The 26721-nt window shown below is 60.4% G+C and overlaps 1 protein-coding gene across 15 annotated transcripts in view; it reads right to left on the bottom strand.

The window, feature by feature from the left end:
• The window catches only part of RBFOX3 (RNA binding fox-1 homolog 3), a 121412-nt gene that overhangs the window by 47953 nt on the left and 46738 nt on the right, over nucleotides 1-26721 (bottom strand). For all 15 annotated transcript variants that reach the window (XM_074554965.1, XM_074554959.1, XM_074554958.1 and 12 more), the window contains one exon: nucleotides 13583-13688. In XM_074554965.1, the coding sequence (XP_074411066.1) occupies nucleotides 13583-13688 (106 nt within the window). The remainder of the gene's footprint in view (nucleotides 1-13582; nucleotides 13689-26721) is intronic.

The following is a 26721-nucleotide window of genomic DNA, read 5'->3' as shown; positions in this document are numbered from 1 at the left end:
GTACAGCTAATTAACAAACAGTCCCCTCAATTCCCTTTAATGCTACACATGGAATGCAATCGCTGCAATTACCTGCTTCCCAAAGCCATTACAAACCACAGAAAATTAGCTGGAACAGGTGATAAAGCCCTTCCTTTATTGGTTCATGAAAGGAGCTGATCTCCAGGCAGCAGCTTCCCATCAGGCAGATGGAAGGGGCCCGTACCCCTGAGCAGCCTGGCTGGGATCACCTGGCTCCTGGTGAGCCCTGAGACACCATGGACTGCAGGTTCACTGCCCTTGGATGCTCAGGGCCAGAATCAGCACCTTGGGCCCTGGCACTGAGAGCCAGCCCTGCTCTGCCTCTGGGAGTGAGGCTGGAATTGAAGCAAATCCCACCTGGATGCATGGCGGAACCAGGGCGGGGAAGAGCTCTGGTACCAGGGGACAGAAGGACAGAGCTCTGGGCCCAAGGGACACCAGAACAGAGCTCTGGTACCAGGGGACAGAAGAACAGAGCTCTGGCCTAAGGGACACCAGGACAGAGCTCTGGGCCCAAAGGGACACCAGGACACAGCTCTGGTACCAGGGGACAGAAGGACAGAGCTTTGGTACCAGGGGACAGAAGGACAGAGCTCTGGCCTAAGGGACACCAGGACACAGCTCTGGGCCCAAAGGGACACCAGGACACAGCTCTGGGCCCAAAGGGACACCAGGACAGAGCTCTAGGCCCAAAGGGAAAGCAGGACAGAGCTCTAGGCCCAAAGGGACAGCACCAACATGGGCGCAGCCTTCCCAAGGGACCCACACTGTGACTGTGCCCAGGGGCAGTGGGTGTCCCTGAGCAGTGTCCCTGAGCAGTGTGGGGTCACCAGGCACCCCCAGAGGCAGCTCTGAGTGTCCCCAGCCTGGCTTTGCCAGCCCATGGTGGCCCACAGCCCCTGCAGGCAGCCAGGGCTCATCACTCCCAGCCACTCCACAGTCCCATCTCCTCATCATCCTCCCCAAGGCCCATCTCCTCTCCTCATCATCCTCCCCGAGCGCCAGAGCACCCTCCAGTGATGGGCCTCCCATGCAGGAGCTCCTCAAAAATGTAAATTGAGAACAGCCTCACAGCACAGGAGGAAAATCACTGTAAACAAAATCGCAGTTGCTGTGGAAACCATTAAAAATAGATTCCCCACGCTCCCCCTTTTGTGCTGGGTATTATACAGCTGGGTTCCTTCATTCTGCATTATTATTGCTTTTTAATTATGAATAATTTCCTCCCTTCTATAGGAAGATGGAGTAAAAAACAGAACTTTCCAAACGAGAGAGGCCTTTAGGATATGTTTCAATATGCAAATGAAGGCAAACATACATTCGGTGCTGTTTATGCCAGGGGGTGAAAATCTTCCTGCATTAACCCTTCCCATGCCACATTCCCCTTACCCCGGGCAGGAAGGCCAGTGCCCACAGCAGCTGGTGCCAGGGTGAAGGGGATGCACAGACATGTGGGGTAACAGCTCAGCCAGCCTGGCACTGTGCTGCCCTGCCAGCCTTGCCAGCCCTGCCAACACCCTCAAACCCCTCAGAGCAGGGACAGGGCTGCTCCATGGCAGGGACCAGCTCTGCCTTCACAGGAGCTTTCCAGACCATGAGTTTCCAGGCTCAGATCTCTGAGTTTCTCCAGACCTCAGAGTTTCCAGGCTCAGAAACACCGAGATCAGCACAACCTGTGGTGCCCCAGCCTGGCACGTGGGTGAGCACTGGCAGCAGGGAGAGGGGACACACTGCCCCAGGGGATGGGAGTGATAGAAATCCACTGACCACCTGTCCTGTGGCACTGCCCTGGCACAAGTCAGGCAGGAGGAAAGACTCAGAATTATTTGGACAATGATGATACCTGGGAAGATGGTCCAATGCCAGAGAGTGACTCAGGGGCTATTTCCAGCCCTGCTCCACGGGGGAGGATATTCCTGCCCTGTGTCACCCCCGGTGCCATGCTGGGTGCCAGCTGCAGCCCTGGCACGGTGCTGCCAGTGCCTGTGGCAATGGCCAGGGCTGGGGCACCCAGAGCTGCGGGACAGACGGATCCCTCTTATAGGAGAAGATTTTAAAATCATAGAAAATTCTATGTTAGAAGAGTTAGAAAAAGTTAGAGTTAGAAGAAAGTTAGGCTTGGTAGGCCCTGGGAAAATTTTAAATGTAGGCCCTGGGAAGTGTTGGGCCTTGTGTTTGCTGGATCGTGTGAAACTGCACCTGTGTAGCCAGTATGTGATAAATGATATAATTGTGAGATGTGATTAGATATAATTATTGTTTAAAGAATCATGAGAAACTGTGTTAGGGGTTTGAGGGGGATCACAAGAAATCCATGCTTGGATGCTCCTGTACATTTCCAAGTACCCACATGGAACGACACAGCCCAGGGCCAGAAGGGCCCTTGGACCTGGCAGTGCATTCCTGGAGCACAGGCCAAAGCTCCAGTGCTGTGTTCATCCCCTGACTGCCTTCCTCCCCGACAGATATCGCTGTCTGATCCATAGACAGCAAGCAGGAGAGAAACCCCCACAGGCTGAAGCCATTCCAGTGGTTAATTACCTTCCCTGATAAAAACACGTACTTCTTTCCAGTCAGGGTTTGTCTCATGGAGCTTTCAGACCCTGGCTGCTTTCAGAGCCTTTCCCTGCTAAATTAGAGCGCTCTGTACCCACAGACATCTCTTGATCACAAGCTAAAACAGCCCACATCATCAAGCCACCTCTTAAACTTCTCTTGGATGAAAAGTTCAACCTACTTAGGCACTGTCTCCCACAGCAGAGCAGCTTTCCCAGCCCATGAACCATTTCTGCAGCTTTCCCCTGCACATTTCCCGTGCCACCAGTGTTTTTCCAGCACATACCCAAGCGTGGTGCCAGCACATCTGCCCTTCACTGCCCATTGCCTTTCACTCCAGCCAGAACAGGGCACAGCCACACTCATCCTAACGGAGAAGGGGGACAGCAGCCATGGGGCAGGGGGTGACAGCCATGGAGGTGATGGTGATGCCCAGAACCCCCAAATCCCCCCAGTTCCACCTGTCAGCACATCCATCCCATCAGCATAGACTCCAGTCAGGACAGCAAGGGAGGGAAGGTGCTGGTGATGCCCAGAACCCCCAAATCCCCCCATTTCCACCTGTCAGCAGTGTCCCCCTGCCAGGACAGCTGGGGAGCCCCAGCCCCATGTGCTCGCTGTCAGACAAGGCCCTCCTCCAGCCACAACTGCATTCCTGTTTCATTCTCAGCAATTACACTCACATGCTGCAAGACAAATGCATTTAGAAGGCCTCAGTTAAATGTGGGTAATTACGGCTGCCTGCACCAGGGGACAGCCCTGCCCAGGCTCAGGAGGAAGAAGCACATCCTGACTCCACCAAGGCTGTAAATTAGCGAGCAGCATCCCAATGGCAGCAGAGTAATTACCAGCTCCCCCTTCCCCCCTTCCTGTGGGCTGCTGCTCCCCTGCTCCCCTCAGCACGGGTGTTCCCAGGCATATGCTGCTGTTAATGGGGCTTCTGTCACTTCAGCTGCTGGCACAGATTATTTTATCTCGGGAACCCTCTCCCAGTGCCAGAGCCCAGGCTTTCAGCTCTAAATCATCCACAGGGGAACTCACAGGTGCGGGGGAACGCGAGATGGAAGCACCAACTTTGCGACTGTGCTTTGTGCCACAAGGGCACTGGCACAGAGAGGGGGGACCCAGCAGGGCCACCCCTGGCACAGCCCCAGGAATGCACCCAAAAATCCAGCAGGCACAGAGTGAGGGAGAAAGGGGGAACACAACCTGGGTATGGGCAGGGAGACAGTGATGGGTGAGTGTGCAAGCCCAGATCTACCCAGCACAGCACTGGCACTGATCTACCCAGATTTAGCCAGATTTACCCAGCAGGGCACTGGCACTGATTTACCCAGATTTACCCAGCAGGGCACTGGACAGCCTCCACCTGCACCGTGCTCCTCCTGGCAGCCCACACCCAGCCCTGCCATGGAGCCAGGGGATGGAGCAGGGGCTGTTCCTGCACCCCGGGCAGGCAGCACCAGCAGCCCCGGAGCACCAGGGGCTCTGCAGGGCACTGCCAGGGTGTGCCAGGGCACCACCGACCCCCCCATGCCCGGGCACCGCGCTTACACCCCGAGGAGAGGGGGCACCGCTCCACGGCTGGCACGGCGGGCACGAGCAGACGGAGGCTCAGCACGGCTTCTGCCAGGGAAAGCTCGTGCACTTTACCACTGCTGAGCAGCTTCTGTGCTCCTGAAATATCCTCTTCCCCTGGGCAACTTCATATGTGAGTCTTGGGACTTGTCGGAGCATTAAACTGACATCTAGGTCACGGTAAGGAATAGCTCAACGCCTCCAGGAAAAAGGGTTTTCCTTCCACATCCCAGCACCTCCTCCTCCACCAGCTCAGTGCTCAGCCCAGGAGCGAACACTTAACAGGGGTGACCACTTCTAGCTGAGAGTGAGGGAGGCTGTGGGGGTGGAAAAGGGATTAAAGCCATTTCTGAGGCATGGTCTGCAGATTAGCTGCCTTTTCTGAAGCTCCCTTGGCTCTTCACGGTCCCTGGAGCAGCACCTCTGCAGGAGAAGGCACTGGAAGGCTTTAAGGCCCAGGGAGCGTGGCTGGACAGGGGCCAGCAAACAGAGCCTCACCATGGTCAGCCTGGCAGATGCCACGCCCAGGAACCACGGGTGATCCATCCTGACCACCAACACCATCACCTTGGTGGCAAACAGCCCCCGGGCTTGCTGGGCTAATGCCAACCCCTGGATGCTCCACAGCAGGGTAATGCTCTGGGAGTTCAGCCCTCAGCCCTCACCCCTGCTCCCATCCCCATCCCTGTCCCCGTCCCCATCCCCATCCCTGTCCCCATCCCTGTCCCCGTCCCTGTCCCCGGAGTGTCACAGTGACGGAGTGCCGGATGCAGGCACCGTAATGGTTTCATCACCTTAGCCACTTTTTATGAGAAATTTGTTCCAATCCCTTCCCTCTCCCGGGCTGCTGTCACCTTAGCAGATGTCAGACCTGAGAGAATAATAATCCTGGCAGAGCCCCTGAGTCGGAGCGAGCAGGGAGGAGCCCACAGCATGGAGAAATCTCATTTCTGCAGCAGCTCAGGAGCTCCTGGAGCTGCCCCAGCCTGACCCTGCCTGGCCTGGGAGATTGGCTTGTGCCTTCCTCCTCCTCCCTGGGGAAACCTGCCCCGTGCAGGTGAAACAGCTCTGGGGAGGAGCCCCCAGCCCCAGCCCATCCATCCCAGCTCCTTCTGGACTCCATCCGACCCTCATCTAGAGAACACCTGAAATCCACCTTTCCCCGACACAACTCCCACTCCTGCTCCTGTTCCTGGCACTCCATCAAGGGAACCAGGATGGGCAGCAGGGTGGGCAGCAGGACGGGCAGCAGGGTGGGCAGCAGGACGGGCAGCAGGGCGGGCAGCAGCGTGGGCAGCAGGGCGGGCAGCAGGATGGGCAGCAGGGTGGGCAGCAGAATGGGCAGCAGGACGGGCAGCAGGGTGGGCAGCAGGGTGGGCAGCAGAATGGGCAGCAGGACGGGCAGCAGGCAGAGGCAGCAGGGTGGGCAGCAGAATGGGCAGCAGGACGGGCAGCAGGCAGAGGCAGCAGGGTGGGCAGCAGGGTGGGCAGCAGGACGGGCAGCAGGCAGAGGCAGCAGGGACACCGGGGTGGCTTCCCCAGCCCCAGGCACCGATGTGGGGATTCCCAAGGCTGCAAGTGCCAGACCTGCCCTCGTGCTGCCTTCCCCTGCGAGGAGCTGCTGCTCTGCGATGAGTCATTGCTGGAAGACGAATTCTATTTAAAGGATGTTATTCGTAGAAATCGAGTTTTAATAACGGGGCATCAAACAGGCAGAAAATACCCAACTTCCAAGCGGCAGAGAGAAGTTTCCCTGAGTTAATTTATACAGCACAAGCACCGCTGGGAGCAATGACACACGCACAGAGCTCCTCTCCCTGACACAGCAGCACAGGGAGCCCCATCCTGTCCCTGGAGCGTTCCCTGGGCCCAGGGAGCAGGATGGGCACGGCAACGGGCACGGCAGCTGGCACAGCCGTGGCACAGGCCTGGGCTCTGGTGCTGCCGCGCTCCCAGGAGCCTTCGGGCTCTGTTTGGCTGCCAGTGGGAGGGCGGGAGGAGACAGTGCGGAGCTCGCTTTAAAAATAGATCAAACCCTCTGCTACGGAGCCATTTTATTAGAGCAGCACAAGCTGGCGGGCTGGTGACACCTCTGCCAGCACCCAGGGAAGCTCTCCCAGATGGATTTGCAAAGCCAGGGGAAAGAAACAAACACGGAGCAGGCTTGTTTTCCAACAGCAAAAAGGAAAGTGTGGGGGAGAAGCACTCGAGCCCCTCACCCCATTCCCAGTCCAAATTCCTGTCCCCAGCCCAAATCCCTGTCCCCAGCCCAAATCCCCGTCCCCAGCCCAAACCCCCATCCCCAGGCCACATTTCCCCACACACACCTCCCAGGCATCACCCGCTGCCTTGGTGCCACCACTGCAGCAAGGGCTGAACTTCTCACACGAGCATGAGACTTTGGCTCATCCCAAATCTGCTCCTCTGCCCAGTGTGGTGACTCCCATGCCCTCACCGGGTCACATACCATGTCCTGTATCCCAGAAACCCCCAGAACCAGCCCAGGACATCGCATCAAACTGCACTGGGCCACAGCACTGGAAAGCACAGCATGGAAATGAGAGGAATCAGGGCAGGGAAAGACCCCCGAGTCCCCCTCATGCAGAACAGGAGCTCAGCAAAAAACAGCATGGAAATACACGACAAACAGGAAAAATCTAACGTACCTCATGGTCTGTATCTAAGATCTGCCTGTACTCAGTGCAGCTCAGGCCACAGTAAGTTGGGGATGTGAGTGGCTGGGCCAGCAGCAGCATCCCAGTGGGATGGGGGGCAGCAGGAGGGGGCTGGCAGGCCCTGGGACTGAGCAGCACAAATCCAAAGCACTGAGCACGGCAGCATCTGCTGCAGCCTGGGAACCACATGGAGGCACAGCTCCGTGCATTACTCAGCCACGGGCTGACTCTGAGTCACCAGCTCCAGCATCTGGGAGGAGAGTGAGTGAGTGTGAGCATGAGTGTGAGCCTGTGAGTGTGAGTGTGAGCGTGTGACTGTCACTGCGCTCCAGGGCGGCTGTGCCAGCCTGGCTGGCACTGGATCCGTGCCATGGGATGGCCCTGTCTGGGAGGGTCAGGCTGCCAGGGGATGCAGAGCTGCTCCAGGAGCACACAGAAGGAGCTGGTCGGAGCCAAGTCAAAGCTTCTCTATAAATACATAGGGAATGGGCACTGGGAGAAGCTGGTCATGCAAAAGGACAAGGTTGGCACAAGAAAAATGGGTGTAAAAGGCTGCAGATAAAGGGAGGCAGGAGGAGGGCCGGGCACTGGGTGAGGAAAGGGGCTGCAGTGGGAATGCCCAGACAGTGGGACTGGGCTCAGGGCTCTGGATCTCTTCCTAAAACACACCTTTAAACGGCTTCAAACACCACACAGATGTTTCCCTGCTTCCATCCCAGAGCTGACAAGAGATGCCCACAGCAGAGCAGCCCTTGTCCCCACAGGCAGCGAGCACCCACCATGGAGAGCCAGCAGAGGATGGGCTGGGACAAACACCCACTGGCCACTCCACAGACCCCTTCCCACTGGAAAGCACCCCCTGGAAAGCTGCTCCCCGCGCTGCCCAGACTGTTTTGCTAACCGTGCAGCAATCCAGGCTGCTGTTCAGATGGAAAGTCTCCATCCCATAATAAACAGCGTACTATTTATAAACCCGAAAACATCTTTATTATTATTATTTTCCCCCAGAAAAAACAACCACAATAAACCCCCCCTGCACAGTGCTGTTAAACAGAGCCCGGCACGGCCCCGCAGGTCCGCGGCGCTGGTGCCGCTTCCCCAGGCAGTGCCCAGCAGAACAGATGGCAGTGTGGGCGTTAGGTACCAGCCTCCTGGCAATCCGAACATCTGTTACCGTTAGAAAATGCTAATTGCCATCAATCAGGACAGCACCTACCCACATTTACATGCAAGCACAAAAAAATTACGTCTAAATTTCTCCGAGTACAACACTCGCTGCATGTTAAGTGAGCGGAGCTGCTGGGGTGCTGCACGGCAGCCCCGGCACACAGAGGAGCAGGACAGAGGGGCTGCTCGGAGCCAAATCAAAGCTTCTCCATAAATCCATAGGGAATGGGCACTGGGAGGAGCTGGTCGTGGAAAAGGACAAGGTTGGCACCTTGTCAGCGCCCGCGGTACACAGGGCACAGCCCTGGGGCTCATCCCACCCTGCCCCAGGCGCTGCAGGGCACCCCCATCCTGCCTGCGACCCCTATGGGGGACAGAGCCCATGCTCCAGGTGCTGCAGGGCACCCCCATGCTGCCTGGGACCCTTCAGGGGACAGACCCCGTGTCCCCCAAGCAGAGCTCTTGGCCCCCAGCCTGCTCCCTCCAGTGACCCCACAACACTTTGGGGTCCTGCACCCTGAGCTGCTGTGCTTGGGGGCCACGGGAGCCCCGCACACTCCCTGCTCGCCTCGCCCTGCCGTCCTCACACCCCGGCTGAGAGCTCTGCCAGCCCTGGGGCAGGGGCTGGTATCCCACAGGACACTGGCACACATGGGACACTGCCACACACGGGACACTGGCACGCACTGCCTGAAGCCAGCATCCCACGGGACACTGCCACACACCACCCAAAGCCATCCATGGGCACTGCCTGGCCCTGGCTGCCCCTCAGCCCGTGCCCCTTCTCCATCCCCGGAGATCACAAATCAACGGGGCACAGCCAGCTGCACCGTGGGTCATCAGAGACCCCACCACAGGGCCCCGAAGCCAGACGGCCGTTCCTGTGTGAAGAAAGGCACAAATCTTGGACAGAGAACTTGGGCACAAAGTTCAGCGAGAGAAGAACGAGCACGAGGAGGCCGGTGCGCGGTGATGCCCGAGGAGGCCCAGGGATGCTCCGGCAGCCGGAGATGGCAGCGGCCCCGCTCCTCGCTCCTCTCTCCTCACCCCGGGCTGCCGGCCCCCGCCTCCCTCGCAGCCGGAGCTGCGCCGAATGCAAATGATGCTCCAGGCGGGTGCCAAGAGCTCCTTGTTCCTTCCCCAATTTAGGACACCTCTCGGCGCTGCAGCCCGCACGGAGCTCGTAGGAGGCTGCAAGGGTGCCAGGGGAGCTGAGCCTGCCCAGGGTGACTCTTCGACAGCAAAGCTGCACCTTGCAGTGCAATTTTCCCTTCCCTTGGATCTGTTCCTGCAGGACCGCAGCCCTGGATCGCAGCTCTGACAGAAACTTCACATGGCAGAGGCCTTTCTGCCTGCTGCCCTCTGGGCACACCACGGACTCCCAGGTGTGTCCCCACGCACCACGGCTGTGCTGCCACCGTGCCAGCTGCAGCTCCTGGAGACAGCTCAGGCCCTTCCCAAGGGAGAGCACAGGGAGGGAGCCTGGAGCAGGGATCCCTCAGCTCGGAGCAGTGATCCCTGAGCTCAGAGCAGTGATCCCACTGCTAAGGACGAGCAGGGATGCAGGCTGGAGGAGCGGATGGAGCCCAGAGCAGTGATCCCTGATCCCAGACCCCAGAGCAGTGATCCCTCAGCTCGGAGCAGTGATCCCACTGCTAAGGACGAGCAGGGATGCAGGCTGGAGAAGCGGATTGGAGCCCAGAGCAGTGATCCCTGAGCCCAGAGCCTGAAGCAGTGATCCCAGAGCCCAGAGCAGTGATCCCTGATCCCAGAGCCCGAAGCAGTGATCCCAGAGCCCAGAGCAGTGATCCCTCAGCTCGGAGCAGTGATCCCACTGCTAAGGAAGAGCAGGGATGCAGGCTGGAGGAGCAGATGGAGCCCAGAGCAGCCTCCCTGCCGACACTGCACACTTCCCGGAGCCACGGGCAGCCAGGGATCACAGTGCACACGGAATTTCCCCACAGCCCTCACGTTGGGGCTGTCGGGCTCTGGCTCCATCCCCGGTTCTCCCCAGGCCTGGCTCCCTGCCAGGCTCCCTCTGGCCCGGGCAGGTTGTGGCACCGCTGCCGCCTCCCGCGGCTCCCATCCCAGCGTTACTCAGCAGCCAGGGAATGGCTCGGAGCTACAAGGTCACTCAAAAACACCATCTGTCCTCGCACTGCTCCTCGCCCTGGGGAGAGCAGAGAGAAATGATTGCAATGCACTGAAGGCCACTGTGCCCCTCTCCGTGCCCTGCTGCATGCCAGCATCTCACGGTGCTCACTCAGCCTGCGTTCACGAGGGGCGGCCACAGCACCAATGCCCACCGATGCCCCCACACCCTGCACACCACCAGGGCACCCAAGGGTTGGCAGGGAACCCTCCCAAAGTGCTCATCACAGGTGTTCGGTGCTGGGGAGGGACAGCCTGTGCTGGCCAGAGCCACCTCCGTGACCCCTGGCTGGTGGCCCCACCAGCACCATGGGGTGGAGGGCAATGGTGGGAGTGTAGCCCAACTTGCAGGAGGGGAAAAAGGCACAGGAGCACCCCAACATCCCCAGGAAGTGCAGCTCCAGGTCCTCTCCCCCCACACTATTTCTGGGGAGCTGAAGTCACTTGCATTTGGACTCTGAAGTCACATTCTGAAGTCTCTGTTTGTGCTACCTCACCTGCACCTAAAAGTGTCACAGCATGGCACAGCAGCTGTGCCCCACATGGCCCGTCCCAGACGCTCCTGTGCTCACAGCCAGGCACTCCCCCAGCCCTGGTGGCTCACCAGGATGGCACAGGGCTGGCAGGTGGGTGCATTGGGGACAGACTCACACCCAGCTGCAGCAGTAAATAAATGCTTGATTTGGGCAAACCCAGCCCAGGGAGGTGGAAGGCTAGGCCTAGGCTGCTCAGGGTGAGGGCTGAATAGAAGCTTAGGTAGAGGTAGGACATAAAGAAAGTTATGGGTTGGGAGCTATAATTTGTTGAGCCGAAATCAACCGTCTTAGTTAGACTAACTTTCTGTTATTCTGCTCATTCTAATCCACCTTGAATTCATTCGTATGCTAGTCCTGAGGTAAGGAGGAGGATAAGTGAGGAGGTTCAGGTCAGTCTCTCCCCAGCACCTGGCTGTGCCCCTCACTCATCCATGGGCATCTCAGCAGCTGCTTCCTCCATCCCAGCTCTGCGTGGCCCCAGCTGACAGCAGAGCTGGGCACTGCCCCAGGGCTGCCCAGCCCCCTGCCCCCAGCGGGACCCTGCCACGCTGGCCCCACGGCCCCACAGTGACCCCACTGTGTGCCAGATCCCCTCCATGCAGGAGCAGCCAGCGGAGCTGCCAGCTCCCAGCTCCGGCGCTTGCCGCTGCATCTGGAAACTCTTCTCACCCTTAATTGTTCCTAATGCCTTAACACGCGGAGTGACTAATCAGACACTAATTGGGCGGCGTTAGAGCCGGAGTGCTGGCAGTGCCTGTGCTGCCATCGGCAGTGCCCTCCTGTGCTGCCACCGCCACAAATCCCGCCGGACTCCAGCGCCTTTCCCTGCTCAGCCTCTCCCAGAGGGGTGGAAATCCCTCCCCAGCAGCAGGGAGAGCCACGGGACGCCGATTTCAGCTCTGCCAAATGGTGCCTGTGCTCCAGGAGCCAGGGCAGCGAGGGCACGAGGTACGCCCCAGCAGGGATGTCCCACACACCATCCGTCACCCCCTGAGCAGAAAGGCACCGGGAGACCCCAATCGCTCCCCTCTGACTGCTCACCATCACTGGGCACACACACTGGCACTGATGGGATGGGCATTGCCCACGCTGAGCCAGGGCGAGGAGACAAGCGATGAACGGCTGCAGGAATGCACCTGCTCCGGGTGATTTATGGCCGGTGGGCAGCCAGGGCACAGCACAGCTGCATTTGGGACCCCCCCGTGCCCCAGAGAGCTGGGGGTGGTGCCCCCAGCCCGTTTGTGGGGCTGCCCCGTCTCCCTGGGAGCTGCCCCGGGGCTGCCAGCCCTGCCCGCACATCTGCTGCCAGCGCTGCGCCCGCCAGAGCTGCTCAGCAGCAGGAAAGAGGCACAAATCTTGTTACACACTGGCTAAGCCTCCCTGGGCATGTTTTCTATAAATCTCCTGGAATTTATTATATGATAACTAGCCTGGAAAAGCTAAATTAAATCCACAGCCAAGAAACTGACTTTCAAGTGTGACCTAATTTAGTTGCTGGAAAGGGAGGGAGGCAGGGAGCGGGGGGATCCCGGTGCCAGCCGTTCCCGGTCTGACCTCCCGGTGCAGCCGCGCTCCCCCCGTGCTCCCCTGCGCCGTGGCTCCGGGGACGGAGCCGCTCAGCCTTTCATGTCTGAGCGGATCTCACACTCCCACTCGCTGCAACAAAAGCGCCTCAAGGGCTCCCCTGTCAGATGTTTTCCATTGCTCATCTCCAAGCCTGCCTAGGAGGAGCGCTCTCCTCCCGGGGCTGCTCCGGCAGGCCTGGGGATGATGGGGAGGGTTCCTGCAGGGGCTCTGTGCTGGCTCCAGGCTGCTCCCACCAGCCCAGTGAGCCCCAAGCTCGGCACCGGCACCCACATACCCCATGGCCGGCAGCCCCGAGCCTCACACAGGGCCCAGGCAGGCTCCGGGAGAGGAGGAGGAGGAAAGCAGCAGGGAGAAAACTGGAGAGGGAAGAGCTTTGGTGGCCTGAGCTCCAATGGTTGTGCTGCCCAGGTGCTGGCAGCAATGGCTGCACTGAGCCCACAGACAAGGCATGGCCCTCCCTATGCAGGGGCACAGTGTGCATTATGGCCAGGGTGACAACCTGCCTGCCATCCCCTGGAAAGCAGCACAGTCCCACCCCAGAGCCAGACACGGTCCTGGAGAAACTCCCAGTGCTCCCACTTCGGCCAGGACACTCACAACAGCTGGATCCACAGTGAGGTGGGGCTGGGCAGGACCAGGCAGCCCTTCACCCCAAAACTGCCAACCCATGGGGCGGCTAGCTTAGGGCTGAGTGGGCACAGGAGGTGGAGCAGGGTGTGGGCAGTGCCCACGGGCAGGGCAGGGCGGGCACAGCAGGACCCCGTGCTCCGGCAGACCCGGGGGTGGCTCGGGGCTGGCACACGGACGCGTGCTGTTGTTCTGGAACGGAGTGCACTGGCACAGCGGCGTGTGGGAAGCTTGCATAATAGTGCCAGCCCACACTACGCCTGCTCCTTCCCAGCATGATCAGCCCCTTGCTTTCATGAGCAATAACATCCACCCAAAGTTTTCTAAAGACAAAAAAAAAGAGCTTCAAGGTGATGCACAGAGCTCAGCTGCCTCTGCTGCCTCTGAACCGATTAGTGCAGCTGGGGAATCCATCTGCACGGCCACTCTAATCCCACATTCTGGACAACCTGTACCCCAGCAAGGGACGAGGAGCCTCAAGCTCCCGTTTCGTGATTCCTGAGCAGGCACCTGGGGCTGGGACAGGGCACAGGAGCCAGTGTGCACTGAGCAGCACTGTGAGGGGGCACACACAGCCCCCACACCGGCAGCTGCTGCCCCAGGCACAACCATGGGAAGCAGCATCTTCATCCTCAACCAAAAAACATCTCCATGCCCTCCCCTGGCTGGGTGGAAAGCACATACCTGAAGGCCAAGAGCAGGTGCCTCGGGTGGGGCGGCAGGTGGGAGCTCAGGCTCGTGTTCACCCCTCCACGCCGTCAGGAAGAGCTGTCGGGGTCTCACAGCAGCACTGAAAGAGAGAGAGGGAGAGGCTCCAGTGCCGTCCCTGTGTGGGCACCGATACCGGAGGAGGACGCGGCGGAGCTCGGAGCATCCCGGGGATTGCAGTGCTTGGCCCCCTGCTCCAACAGCGCAAGGATCTCCTCCAACAGCACAGCTATCCCAGCTGGGAGCAGCTCTGGAGCAGCCCGTGACACGGGTAGAGGCAGGATCCAGGACCCTGCCCCGTGGCACAGCCCCTGAGGAGGGGGAAGCGTGTTCAGCCCAGGGAACAGGACCCGCACACAGCAGGCCCCAGCTTGGGGTCCCCAGAGGGACATGTCCCAGTCTCTGCACTGACAGGAAATGCTGAGGCTGGTCCTGCCTCCCTGAGAGCACCAGCCCTGGCCTCTGACAGTGCATGGGATGGAGGCAAGGAAAGCAAAGACTTCTTCCTAAAGGAATAAAGTCCCCAACCCACCTGCTCCCCATCTGGAGGCCGCCGGCAGCTCCAGTTTGGTTTTCCCCGACCCAGGTTGGACAGGAGATAATTTAACAGCCTGTCCCCCACTGTAATGGGACTGTTTCCCTGCTCCCCCAGGCAGCCCATGCATCAGAGCACAGAGCAGTGACGTCCCCTGGCACCTCACCAGGCAGCCCCCCTGTGCTGTGAGTTACAGCACCTGCACCGTGCGCTGGGATGGGCTCAGAGCATCGGCTCCGCACCAGGAACTGAGATTTATCCCCTCGGTGGAGCAGGGGCAGAAGCTGGGAGATAAGTCACAGCAGAGCTGCAGGAGTGGCGCTCAAGGTCCTCCAAGGTTGGCTCACTAAAACCCAGGAGAGAGGGAAGACAAGTCCTGCCTGCTGGTGTGGCTGCAAATCCCCTCCTGAGGCCGAACCAGCCGTGGCCAGCAGGGAGGTGGGAAGGGAGCTGGGCCCCCAGGCTGGCTCTGCAGCAATCCCTGCTGCCCGGGCTCTGTGAAGCCACCAGTGTCCCCCAAACACCTCCCAGCACGTTCCAATAACCCCAGCAGACAGGGATGGGCTTCCCAGCAGTAAAAATCCAGCAGCAAAAATCCAGCCAGTGAAAACCCAAGAGGCAGCCTGGAGAGGGGCTTGGATGCTGCCCCAGGTGCAGCAGACTGGAGGCGCCCACTCTGGGGCTGGCACCTGCACTCACCCAGCACACCGAGCACGCGGCTGGGAGCGGTGTGAGCTCCCAATGGGCACCGTCACAGGTCTGGGGACAGACCACAGAGAGCCCACAGAGACACAGTGAGCATGGCAGGCGCTCCCCAGACTCGCTGGAATTCCCCTCCTGCTTCATTAGTCCTGCTCATTAGCTCTGCTCCTGATCAGCAGGCACAGCAGCGTCGCTCCCCAGCCCTTCCCTCCCAGCCTCTTTAATGCTGGTCTGTCACAGCCTGGGTGTCCCCTAATCCCCCTGGGTGTCCCCTAACCCTCCTGGGTGTCCCCTAACTCCCCCTGGCTGTCCCCTTCACAGGCTCTGCCACCAGCCCCTCTTCCCTCCCAGCTGTGGTTGTCAGTGACCAGAGCCACGCTGGAGCTGGGGGCTCAGAGGGACTCACATTGTGGGGTTTGCCCCCCTCTGAACCCCTCCAATCATGGTCAGCAAGTGCAGGACAAGACAAACACTGGGTAAACCCAATTGCATCGCTGAAACAAACTGAACACAGCAGGATCTTCTCAGCACTTTCTATTTTCAACAGCAAAGCCACGTGAGTGCAGGACAGGGGCTGGCATGTTCCCCGCTGGTGCTGGGGGCCCAGCAGCCTCCCTCAGCACCAGCAGCATCCCCACAGCATCCCCGGCACTGGGAAGTGTTCCTTCCCCAGGAGGGATGGAGAGTGAATTGCAGATCCCTGCGGGGCATCTCCCCCAGGAGCCGCCGGGCTTTTACTGCACACTAAACCACAGCGATTAGATCAACAAGCCAACCCCTGCAAGGCTGAGAGGTTTTATCAAAGCCAGCAGCACCTCAGGGAGGAGATGGGAAGATGATGCAGCTGCCCACAGCATCTGCAATCCCTGGGCCAGCCTGGCGGCTGCTGCAGGGGCAGGACCAAGGCTGTGCTGCTCATTTTCAGGAGCCTGAGCCTCTGCTGCTGCCTCCAGGTCCTGGTCCCAGCCCGGTGCCTCCTGTCAGACCCATTTCTGTGGGGTGCCACAGAAATGCCCCTCAGCAGGCAGGGCTGGGGGCAGCAGGAGCTGGGGGGCAGCTGGAGCCACAGTGCTTTTCCCTGGATTGCAGAGGAGCAGGAGAGGGATTTTCTTTCAGCAGCAAACTCGCTGAAGCAGCACCTGAGCAGCCCCAGCTCCTGCTCCAGCCCAACCTGCAGCTATTCCCCACTTCCCTGCGCCACAGCTGATGTCTGTGAGTGCAGCAGCAGCAGCAGCTCACTAATAGGATTTTGATGCTCAACAGAAGATGTTTTTCTCCCCGGGTCTCACTTACGTCACACCTGGAGGTATCCATGGCCATGGAGGTGACACTGAGGAAGGCTAAAGAGCCTCAGCTCCTGCGCTGAGGGAGCAGCTTCTCCTTCAGCTGCCAAACAGCAGAGTTCCAGTGACCCAGCACTGCCTGCCCTCGTGTGCCCCCAGCCCAGCACTGCCCCGGGGAGGGAGAGAGCATGGCCCCAGTGCGACAGCCCCACTGCCCCCCTGGTGGAGGGACTCACCCCTTCCCCAGCTCCCACAGGAGTGAGCAGAGCCCCTTGCTGCTGGGGCTGGGCAGGGGAAGCCTGCATCCCACGGGCACCATCTGCTCCCAGTGCTCCCAGTGCTGGGGGAGCCTGGAACCCACAGGCACCACCTGCAGCCCACGGGCATCACCCTCTCCCGTGGGCATCACCCCCTCCCGTGGGCATCACCCACTCCCATGGGCATCACCCCCTCCCGTGGGCACCAGCCGCTGCCAGCACTCCCCTAGCCCCAGGCAGTGCTGCCAGCACAATCCCGTGCCACAGGGACCACCCACACGCCACAGCAGCAGCAGCAGCACAGAGACAGGCCTGGGTGGCAGAGCCAGCAGCTGCCTCAGGGAAAGGGGAGGAAGGCTCGTCACCCCCTGGCACCCTCCTCCCCACAGGAGCAGGGGGAAGGTCCCGCTCACCCCCACTGCTGGAGATGGGGATGTCTCTGCCTGCCACAGACAGAACCAGAGCGATGGGAGCCACCCCTGCAGGTGTGGGTGACATCTCACCCGCGGGAACGCTGCTGGCGTGGCGGCAGGGCTGGCACCAGGGCTGGCACCACGGTGGCAGGGTTGGCACCGCTCCCACAGCGCAGCTCAAAGGTGAAGGGCGCCACAGAAAAGCCACAGGCTGGCATGGTGGGAGAGGTGCCCCGAGGAGCTCTGGCACTGCAGTGAGGGAACAGAGCACTGTGCAGGCCAGCACAGCCCCAGGACAGCTGTGCCAGCCTGGCACACGGAGGCTGTGCCCACGGCAGGGCAGTGCCAGCAGGACAGGGTGCCAGCAGCCGGGGCAGCCCTGCCTGTGGCCCTGCATGCCAGCAGCTGCTTGCAGTCTGTTTTCCTGCACTAGTGCATTAAGCATTCCACACGGCACTTTTGCTGTAAATCACTTCCTATTCAGGCTCACTGCTGAGGGTCTCTGAAGGTCGATTTTCCATGGTTATGACAACAAAAACTAAAATTGGGTCAAACCTGAAAGGTATTATCTTTCTCCAAGCTGCTAAATGCACAATAGTAATGAGGTTGGTTAAGCAGTTCACCCCCAGCCTGCATTATTTGCTCTGAAGATGTATTAACCAGTTAAACGAGCGTGATAAGGCAGCTCTGCACATCCCTCCCACCAGCCACACGGCAGATCTGAGCTTCTGGGGCTCCACGTCCCCGTTAACAACCGAGACCGTGCCCCACGACAAAGGCGGCTGTGCCACACAGCCCCGGGCCAGGCTCTGCCCAACCTGACCCACGGAACACAAAGGCAGCTCTAAAGGCACCCAGCAGCTCAGAGCCGCTGGAAAAAATAATTATCCTTCCTCCGCCCCTCTCTCTTTCTTCTCTCCTCAACACTCTCCCTCCTCCGAGCTCCCGATGAAAGAGCGAGCCCACCGCCTGCCCCATCAAAGGCGCTTTGGCAGATCCCTGTCCCTGCACCAGGATGGATGGGGATTAGCCCTGGCAAACACAGGCAGCTGGCCCGGCTGCCAGCACCCAGCACGGGACCAGGGCTGTGAGGAAAACCCACGCGGGCACCCCGTGAGCACTGCAGGTCCCTGCACAGCACCCCAAAGATGCTGCGTGCCCATGGCACAGCTCTCCATGCAGAGCTGCAGCCAGGGTGCAGGATGGGCCTGTGGGGCTGCAGGACCAGCCGTGGGACACAAACAATATTTGTGTTCATGGGATTCCTGCTGGTTTTCCTAAAACAAACACCCATCAACGTAAATATAACTGATGTAAACAAGCATGACCCTAAAATCCATGTGCAGCTGTATGGAACAGGGAAAAGAGAGGGAGGGAGGTTGGTTGGGAGAGAGGGAGGGGAAACACTTTAATTAATCTCTAAAATGAATGAGATGGGAAAACTCAAACTGCAGGGGAAGCATCTGGTGCTGCTGCAGGAAGGGGCTGTGCTCTGCTGTGGCACACCGGAGCCTTTGGCTCCCACACCGGGCACTCCATGGCACCAGGCACAGCTGGGAGAGCCACAGCACGCCCAGAGCACCCTGGAGGGCAGCCTGGCCCGTGCCAGTGCCATGTGCCAGAGCCAGGAGCTGGGAGCATCCCCTGGTGAGTGCTGCAGCTCCCAGCTCATCCCCAGCCAGAGGAGCATCCCCAGGATCCCACGAGCAGCCTGTCCCTACAGGGGACGGGCACAGGGCAGGGGGATTCACTCCCTGCAGGACAGACCCTGCCACCAGGCAGGGAGCACACAGGGGAACATCCAGAGAGCCTCAGAGTGCCTCTCATGGAGATCCAGCTGGGGCTTTGCCAGGAGGAAGCTGCTGCATGGAGAAATGCCAGCACTTTCTAGCACAGGAGGACGGATGAAGATCCCAAGGTGGGATCTGTGCTGGCAGCTCTGGGACCAGCACTCTGCCCTCCAGAGTGACCAAAACGTGGCTGTGAACAGGGCCTGAGGGCCAAGGGACAGAGAGAAAGACCACGGCAGATCCAAGGAGCTCCAAGATGGAGGAAAGGGCCTGGGGGTCAATTAAGAGCAGATTCACAGTTTAAGGAGACTGCAGTGGATCCAGGCTGGATCTCCCACAAGCAGAGCTCAGCCCCACTCACACCCTGCCCCAGGCCAGGTCCTGAGGGATCCCTTCATCCCAACCTGGAGATCAAACACACAGTGTGGTGCTCTTGGAGAAACACCAACAAGCAACCAGCACAGCTCCTGCCAGGGCAGCGCTGCTCAGGAGTGATGGTAACACAGCCATCACCAGCTGTGGCACCCAGCTCTGCCCTGGCAGTGCCCGCCTGGCACGGAGCTCTGCTCTGGGGAGAGCCCATCCCTTGTCCCCTCACCTGGGGCAGAGCCGGTCCCTTGTCCCCTCACCTGGGCACTCCCAGGGTTCCTCAGCGCGGGAGGCTCTGGGATGGCAGGAGGGACGATGGCACCCCCAGGACTCACCCAAGCCCTGAGCTGGCCCACGCAGGGCTCTGCCAGCCCTCCTGGGCACCACACAGCCACAGCTCCCAGCACACGTCCTCCCCTTGCCCTTCCCAACTGTGCCAGTGATGGCAGGGAGCTGGAAATGCCAGGGAAAGCATTCCTTATGTCAGAAAGGCAGAGCAGCCAAAGATGGCACCAGCCCAGTGAGACCTGCCCAATTTACAGCCAGCACAGCTGATGAGACAGAGGAGCTTTAGAGAACGTGGTCAGAGCCTCTTGGGAAAGGGACAGTGGGATCTGAGTGACCTGAGAGCTCCAGGTCTCCATCGGGAGAACAAAAGTGACACAGGAAAGGAGCCTGACAACCTCAGGGACTGCGGGAGGGGCTGCCAAGGGACAGGAACAACAGGGACAGCACACCCTGCCCAGGGAGCAGGGACAGGCAGCTCTGGGACAGCAGAGCATCGCTGCTGGAGCACCCTGCACTGCCTGCGGCACCGATCCAGCCTCCCCCTCCTCCTCCTCCAGGGCCTCTTCCTCTCCTTCCCCTCTTTGTCATTCCTCTCAGCTCACGCCTCTTCCCTGCTCTCCTTCAGCTGCTCGCAGCAATAATCCAGGGCACTGCCGCCCCAGCACATTGCTCAGCGCCGCTCCCCGCGGCTGACCGGGCGTTCAGCGACTCCCCCGGCCGAGCCGGGGCCGCTCCCACCTCCGCCGGCTGCCGGGCTCTCCCAGCATCCCTTCCCCAACACCGCCCGCAGCATCGGCACCGCAGCAGCACCCCAGGCAGCTCCCACCAGCTCCAGCACCCACCAGGGCAAGAGGCAGGCAGAGCTGCGAGGATCTCCTGCCCAGAGAGGAGGGTGGGTGTCACAGGGAGAGCAGCTGCTGCTCAGGGAACCCTGAAATGCAGGAGGTGAATTGCTGAGCCCCACTCCCAGAGCAGAGCTGCCCAGGCAGGACAGACTAACACAAAATGGACAGGCCAGCAGTGTGACCCCAGCCAGCCCTATCACAAGGCCATGTCTGGATCCTCTAACCAGCTCTGGGCTCCCCAGTGCAGATGGGACCAATACACAGGAGGGAACCTTGCAGAAGCTCAGGGTGATGCTCAGAGGCTGCAGCACAGGACAGACACACGGGAGCGAGGGGTGCTCAGCCCAGAGGAGAGGCTCGAGGGCACCAGGGAGCTTACAGGGAAATCAGGGCCAAGGCAGGAAGTAGGGAGGGCAATGGAGCTCCAAATACATTATCCTGTTTCCCAACAAATCCATCCATCCATCCATCCATCCATCCATCCATCCATCCATCCATCCATCCATCCATCCATCCATCCATCCATCCCCATTAGCAAAGCAGTTTTAGAGGCGAGCAGCAGCCACCACAGAGCCACAAAGCAGAGGCAGTGCCAAGTGCCAACAACAACAGCTGCCTGTCCCTGTCCCCTGCCTGGCACGGCCCCAGCCCCTGTCCCAGCTCCATGCTCAGCGAGGGGAGCAGCAGTGACCCCCCAGCCCCACTCATGCCCGGCTGCAGATCCCCACGTCCCGTCCTTTAATTAACATTGCACATGTAAAGTTGGGATTGTAATTACTGCCACTGATTAACGGGCCGAAGGCAGCCGGTCTCGGAGGGAGCAGATTGGCCGCGGCTCCCGGAGCCGCTGCTCCCACCTCGGTGCATCCCGAGCAGATCCCGCTGCCCTGGCCGTGACTAACGGGGCGGCCCCGGCTGCTGCTCCTCCCCTGCCCTGCTGGGGCACCGCGGGCCCGCACCCAGCAGCCCTGGGCTGGCAGAGAGGAGGGTGCTGGATGTGAGAAGGGATTCCCAGAGCCTCCTCTGCCTGCTGTCCACGCAGGACACAGAGGACACCATTCCAAACACCAAGGTCCCTGGCAGGGAGAGGAGCACAGCACTCGGACCCTGGATGTGAGAGCACAGGGAACATCCCCCATGCCCAGCTGGGCCCTTCTCTGCCCACCAGCCACGGTCCTGGCTGGGACAGGACCCTCCAAGCCACGGCCTCATCAGGCAGGGAAGGCAATCAGCTGTAATTAACGGCGGCTGCAGGCAAAGAGCGGCACGGGGACCTTTCTTCCTTCTTTTCCCCAAGACTGCAAAATAAATTATCCTGCAAAGTTAGCAGAGGCTGAGCTATGGAAACAATTAAACAAAAATTAAATCTAATTCATTTATACTCGGAGCACAAAGTGGATAATGTGGGGGTTTTCTTTGCTCTCCTCTCTTTGCCTTGGTGTTACAGAGGACTATTATGGGAAATTAATCACGGGGAAAAGCAATGAACGTGATCTATCGCTCTTTAAAAGTGCACTGTAGTGATTATATAAAAATCTATTAGAGAGGCCAGGAAATAGCAGAGTGACACCATTTAAAAGGAAAAAGGAGACCGGGCTGGTGGCAAAGGGATCGATTCCTTAACTGACGGATCCGCGGCACAGGGAGCGGGAGGAGGTCGGGCCGCGGGGCTGTGCATGCCCAAAAACCCCAAAATCACAGGTCCTGCTGCATGGCCCGGGGGGCTCCCACCGAGCACAGCCCAAAGGGACAGCAGCCCAGGAGCTGCAGCTTTGCCACATCCTCGGGGACACTGCCCAGCTGAGGGTGCCCAGCGAAGCAACCCCAGCCCAGCAGGGATGGCAGAACAGAGCCCATCCCAGCAAAGCGACCCCAACCCAGCAGGGATGGCAGAACAGACCCCATCCCCACAGGGATGGCAGAGCAGAGCCCATCCCAGCAAAGCGACCCCAACCCAGCAGGGATGGCAGAACAGACCCCATCCCCACAGGGATGGCAGAGCAGAGCCCATCCCAGCAAAGCGACCCCAGCCCAGCAGGGATGGCAGAGCAGAGCAGAGCCCCCTGCCCGGCCCCCGGCACACGCTCGGCCCTTTAACAGCGGTGATAAAACCTTCACCAAGGCACGTTCCACCATAAATCCCAGCGGCAGCGGGGCCGGCCCCGGGCCAGCCTGACGCTTTAACGACACCATCAATCCCCGAGGAGCCCGGGGAGGGGCGGGGGGACACCCGGGCTGGGACCAGGCAGGGGCTGAGCCCCCCCAACCCTCCGGGGCTGCGGCACATCAGCCACACAGATCCGGGTGGGCAATCCCACATCTCTGGGTTCACCCACGGCCACTGCACACACCCGGTGCCATCACCCCATGGCTGCCACCTACAAACTGCCCAAGTCCCATATCAGCACAGGGAAGGGAACGCCTTTACAGGGATTTAATGGCAGCTTCTCCTGCCCACCAGGTGTGTGGAAGGCAAACGCACTGCACTCCCTCCACTGCATCGCTTAAACGATTTCGGGGAAAAAAAGAGTGGAAAAAAACCCCCTTTGATCTCAGCAGCCCGCTTGTTTAGCCCATGCAGGGATTTAATTGAGAAGGGATGTCCTTGAATAAATGCAGAGATGTCCTCACTCCCCAGGAAGGCTGCCGCCAGTTGAACAATCCCCCGAACGAGGCTTTCCGCTCATGCAGGGATATTCTGGGCCAGCACAGCCCCGGGGCCGCTGCCGCATGCCACCCATCCATCACGGGAATGGCACGGTGGGCAGGCTGCCGGGCACAAGGGCAGGTGGGGGGATCCAGGACCCGAGGGAGAGGTGCCAGGGCTGGGGGCACTGCTCTGCCCCAAACCCCGCACAGGGGAGAAGGAGCAGCCCTGCATACAGCAGGATGGGAGCAGGGCTGCCTTGGCACAGCACGGGGGCTGCAGGAGGGACGCGGTGCCCCAACAGAAGGCAGGGGCAGCCGGTGCCCAGGAGCTGGCACACACCCCCACAGTGCCAGCCCCGGCCCTGGCAATGCCTTCCCCGCTGCCAGGCTGGGCAGGAGCGGAGGAGCCACAGCTGAGAGCCTGCCACCAGCACCACAGCGGGCAGTTCCTGCTCATTTCCTCCTGGCCTGCAGGCCCTGCCAGTGCCCAGCACACCCTGGCATCCGTGCCCCTCCTCTGCCAGCTCCCTGCCAGCGCACAGCCTCCTGCCGAGGATGGGGACCAGCCCTGGGGATGCCCCTGTGCCGCACACCTCAGCCTGGGCATGCCCTTGTGCCACACACCTCAGCCCTGGGCATGCCCCTGTGCCACACACCTCAGCCTGGGCATGCCCCTGTGCCACACACCTCAGCCTGGGCATGCCCCTGTGCCACACACCTGCCAGGGGAGCCAGGAGGGGCTCCTGAGCGCTGCACCCACAGATTTGGGTCTTTGCATGTGTGCCCCTGCCCCAGCCGGTGTCAGGCGCCGATCAGCATCCTCCTCCCTCCTCCTCCTCCTCCCCGGCGCAGCCGCGTGGGTGCTGTGCCGCAAGGCTCCCTCGCCGGGAGCGCCGCGCTATTTTCATCCGGCATCTCCCACCAGCCCAGCGCGGATGGCTGCGAGAGCAGCCCCGGGAGAGCTCTGCCCCGCGCCCCCGCACCGCTCGGGATGAAGGAACACCCCGAGGCTGCGAGGCACGAGTGGGCTGCAGGGCCCCCAAACCCAGGCAGGAAGCTGCTTTTAGCCTGGGAGAGAATTCACGGCGATAAAGGAGAGGACATGGGAATTCCCAGCTCATTACAGTGCTGGCATCTGCCAGCCCATGGTAACAGCAGCTCCTCTTCTCCTCATCCATTGCAGTTCCTGTGCTCCCCCTGCCCGGGGGACTTGTGCTCGGCTCTGCAGCCACCCTGTCACCGTCCCACGGCTGTGCCAGGGCAGAGCCAAGGGTGCCGGTGCCCACAGGGATGCCAGGCACCTGCAGGGCTGCTGCTGGGTGCCCACACGGACCCGAGCTGGTGCTCACACCGTGCCTGGCCGCAGCTGTGCTGCAGGAACAGAAGAGCTCTCAGCCCCTGGGCTCGCTCGCTGGCTGCGGTGGCTAAAGGCGAGCTGATTAAAGCAATTAGGATTTTAAATAGTAACACCAGAGTGGCTCATCAGCGCTGAAGAGGCAGTCAACTGACAGGCTGAGGAGCCTATTTAGGGATCCTGCCTGGCTGAGGATGCTCACGGGGCCCCAGGGCTCCCTCGCAGAGAGGGAACCGGCACAGGGGTACCCCGGGCACCCCAGAACCCCCCCAGGGACACAGAGCAGCCCTGCCAGGGAGTGCCAAAAGGGACAGCCCTGCACACACAGCCAGCTCTGTCCCCTGCCCTGCGGCCACGGGGACACCAAGGAGCACCTGGCACACCAAGGAGCACCAGAAGTGCCAGTGAGTGCCCGTTGTCCACCCTCCCTTCCCTTAAGAGTGTTTCTTTTCTGTAATAAAGGCTGGGGAAGGGGAATGAGGAAGGAATCTCGCAGCGTTTCCCAGGAGGCGCTGCCGTGCAGCACAGCCCCACAGCAGCAGATAAAGTGCATTTTGCAGCAGCTGAAGCCCCACACACGTTTTGCCTGCTCGGGATCAAGGGCCGAGATGCTGGAGATTAAGGCAGCCTGGTGGGAAATCCATCTGGTTTGGTGCATGTGGATCTCCAGGCACAAAGGAGTCTGGACTGAGATGTGAGAGCAGCACAAAGAGCCTTGAAACGCTCCCTGCCCTTCCCTCTGCCCATTCTCTACACCTGTGTTTGCTCCTGGCTGTGCTGCCCCATGCCAGGGTGCCCACGGGCACAGTGCCAGCCTGGGCACCCACTGGGCACCCAGGGACAACAGGGAACAGCTGCAAGGAGCTCCCAGGGCTGTCCCCACGGGCCCTGTGGCCCTCCCTGCTGCTTCCAGCCCCTCATCCTCACTCCTGCAGCTGCATTCCAGAGGAATGGTGAGAGCTCCAGATCCCAGATGGGGGAAAAGGGGAAAAAGAAAAGGGTGGGAATGGGAATGAAGGGCAGGGGCAGAGAGGGGACAGGGGCAGGAGCTGCAGCCCAGCAGAAGCCCCTTGCTGGCTTTCCTGCGAGCTCTGCGATGCCGTGGGAGGGAGCTGGCACAGGCGCATTCTGTTTATTTATAGGCATTTCTGTGGCACTCCATTAAACGCCGTGGTGGAGATATTGCAGTGTGAGGAGTATTTAGAGCCGTTTAACACCTCTTAGTCGGCAAAAGCCCATCTAATTCCTGCAGCGAGCTGGGAGAGCGCACACAGCAAGGGCAGGGGCAGGGAAGATGCCCTCTCAGCCCTGGGAATGAGACTTTGTGGTCCTTGGTGCACTTGTGGCAGTGCATCCATGAGCCCCATGCGATGCCTTCAGGTCAGGGATTGTGTTCTGCAGCAGGACACACACCACACCCTGCCCAGCTCCCCCCAGCTGCTGCAGGGTGCTCGTGGCACAATTGCAGAGGGTGCTGCCCAGCCCTGGCACCCACAGGCCCTGCCTGTGCCAGCCTCAGCACCCCAAGTCCTGCTGAAGGACAGGGCCCGCCCGAGGGAGGGCACAGGAGTCCCTGATGCTCAGGAGCAGCTCAGTCCCAGCCCTCCCTGGGTATCTGTAACTGCTCTGCAGAACCTCCCTGTGCCTTGTCAGGGGGGCGAGGGGCTGAGCTGGTGAACCTCCAGAACCCAGGGGAGCGTCAGAGTTCAAAGGAAAGGCTGCCAAGTGCACACCAAGGTGAGCTCTAATTGCACGGTGGCCGATCCACTGCTGGCCCTGGCACCCTTGGATGGCTCTGTCCCTGCTCCCCTCTGCTGCGGAGCTTGGCCTGCCCATCCCCAGACAGGGACAAGCCACGGGGCACCCAGGGTGCTGGAGTGGCCACATGGCAAAGGGCCAATGGACTCAGGCTGGAACACAGGGAGATCCCCCAGCCCTGGGCAATGCCAGCCCTGCCAGTCCCTGGGGAAGCTCATTCCAGGCTGTCCCAGGGCACTGCCCCAGCAGAGGGACCCTGAGCCCGGCAGGGCAGGGTTCGGTTCAGCCCAGCAGCCCCAGTGCCCGCACAGGAGCTGCCCCTTGCTGTGCTCACTGAGGGACCCTCAGAGCCCACCCTGGGCAGGGGGTGCCAGGCTGGCCCTGCCAGCTGCTCCCTCACACCCGGCCCGTGTCGGTTGCAAATGGATGCAATTAAGCCGGTGCTGCGGCCGCCTGTAATTGCTGTTTCCTCAGCCTGGCAGCACGACCCCGGCAGCCCCCATTATACTAATCACTGTCACAGGAACACAATCGCAGCACACACAAAAACCTGGTGTGCTCCGTGCTGAAATACAGCCCTGCCCGAGGCTGGGCCGTGCCATAAATCTGCTCAGCACTTAACGCTGCCGGCTAAATGGCCCCGCTTAATTATAGCTCCATAAACAGGGCTTTATGGCAGCATCAGGGCCGTCCAAAATCAATCCTGCTGATGGACAAAGGGATGGACTCTGCTGCCCAGGGGCTGGGCCACCCCTGCTCCCCTCCATCTCCAGGGAATCTCCATCCCATCTCCAGGGAATCTCCATCCCAGCTCCAGGAATCTCCATCCCAGATCCAGGAATCTCCATCCCAGCTCCAGGGAATCTCCATCC

The sequence above is a fragment of the Zonotrichia albicollis genome, chromosome 19 (assembly GCF_047830755.1).
Source record: "Zonotrichia albicollis isolate bZonAlb1 chromosome 19, bZonAlb1.hap1, whole genome shotgun sequence".
Taxonomy (NCBI): Eukaryota; Metazoa; Chordata; class Aves; order Passeriformes; family Passerellidae; genus Zonotrichia; species Zonotrichia albicollis.
Note: the sequence above shows the minus strand (reverse complement) of the source record. Positions and strands in the feature narration are given on the sequence as shown.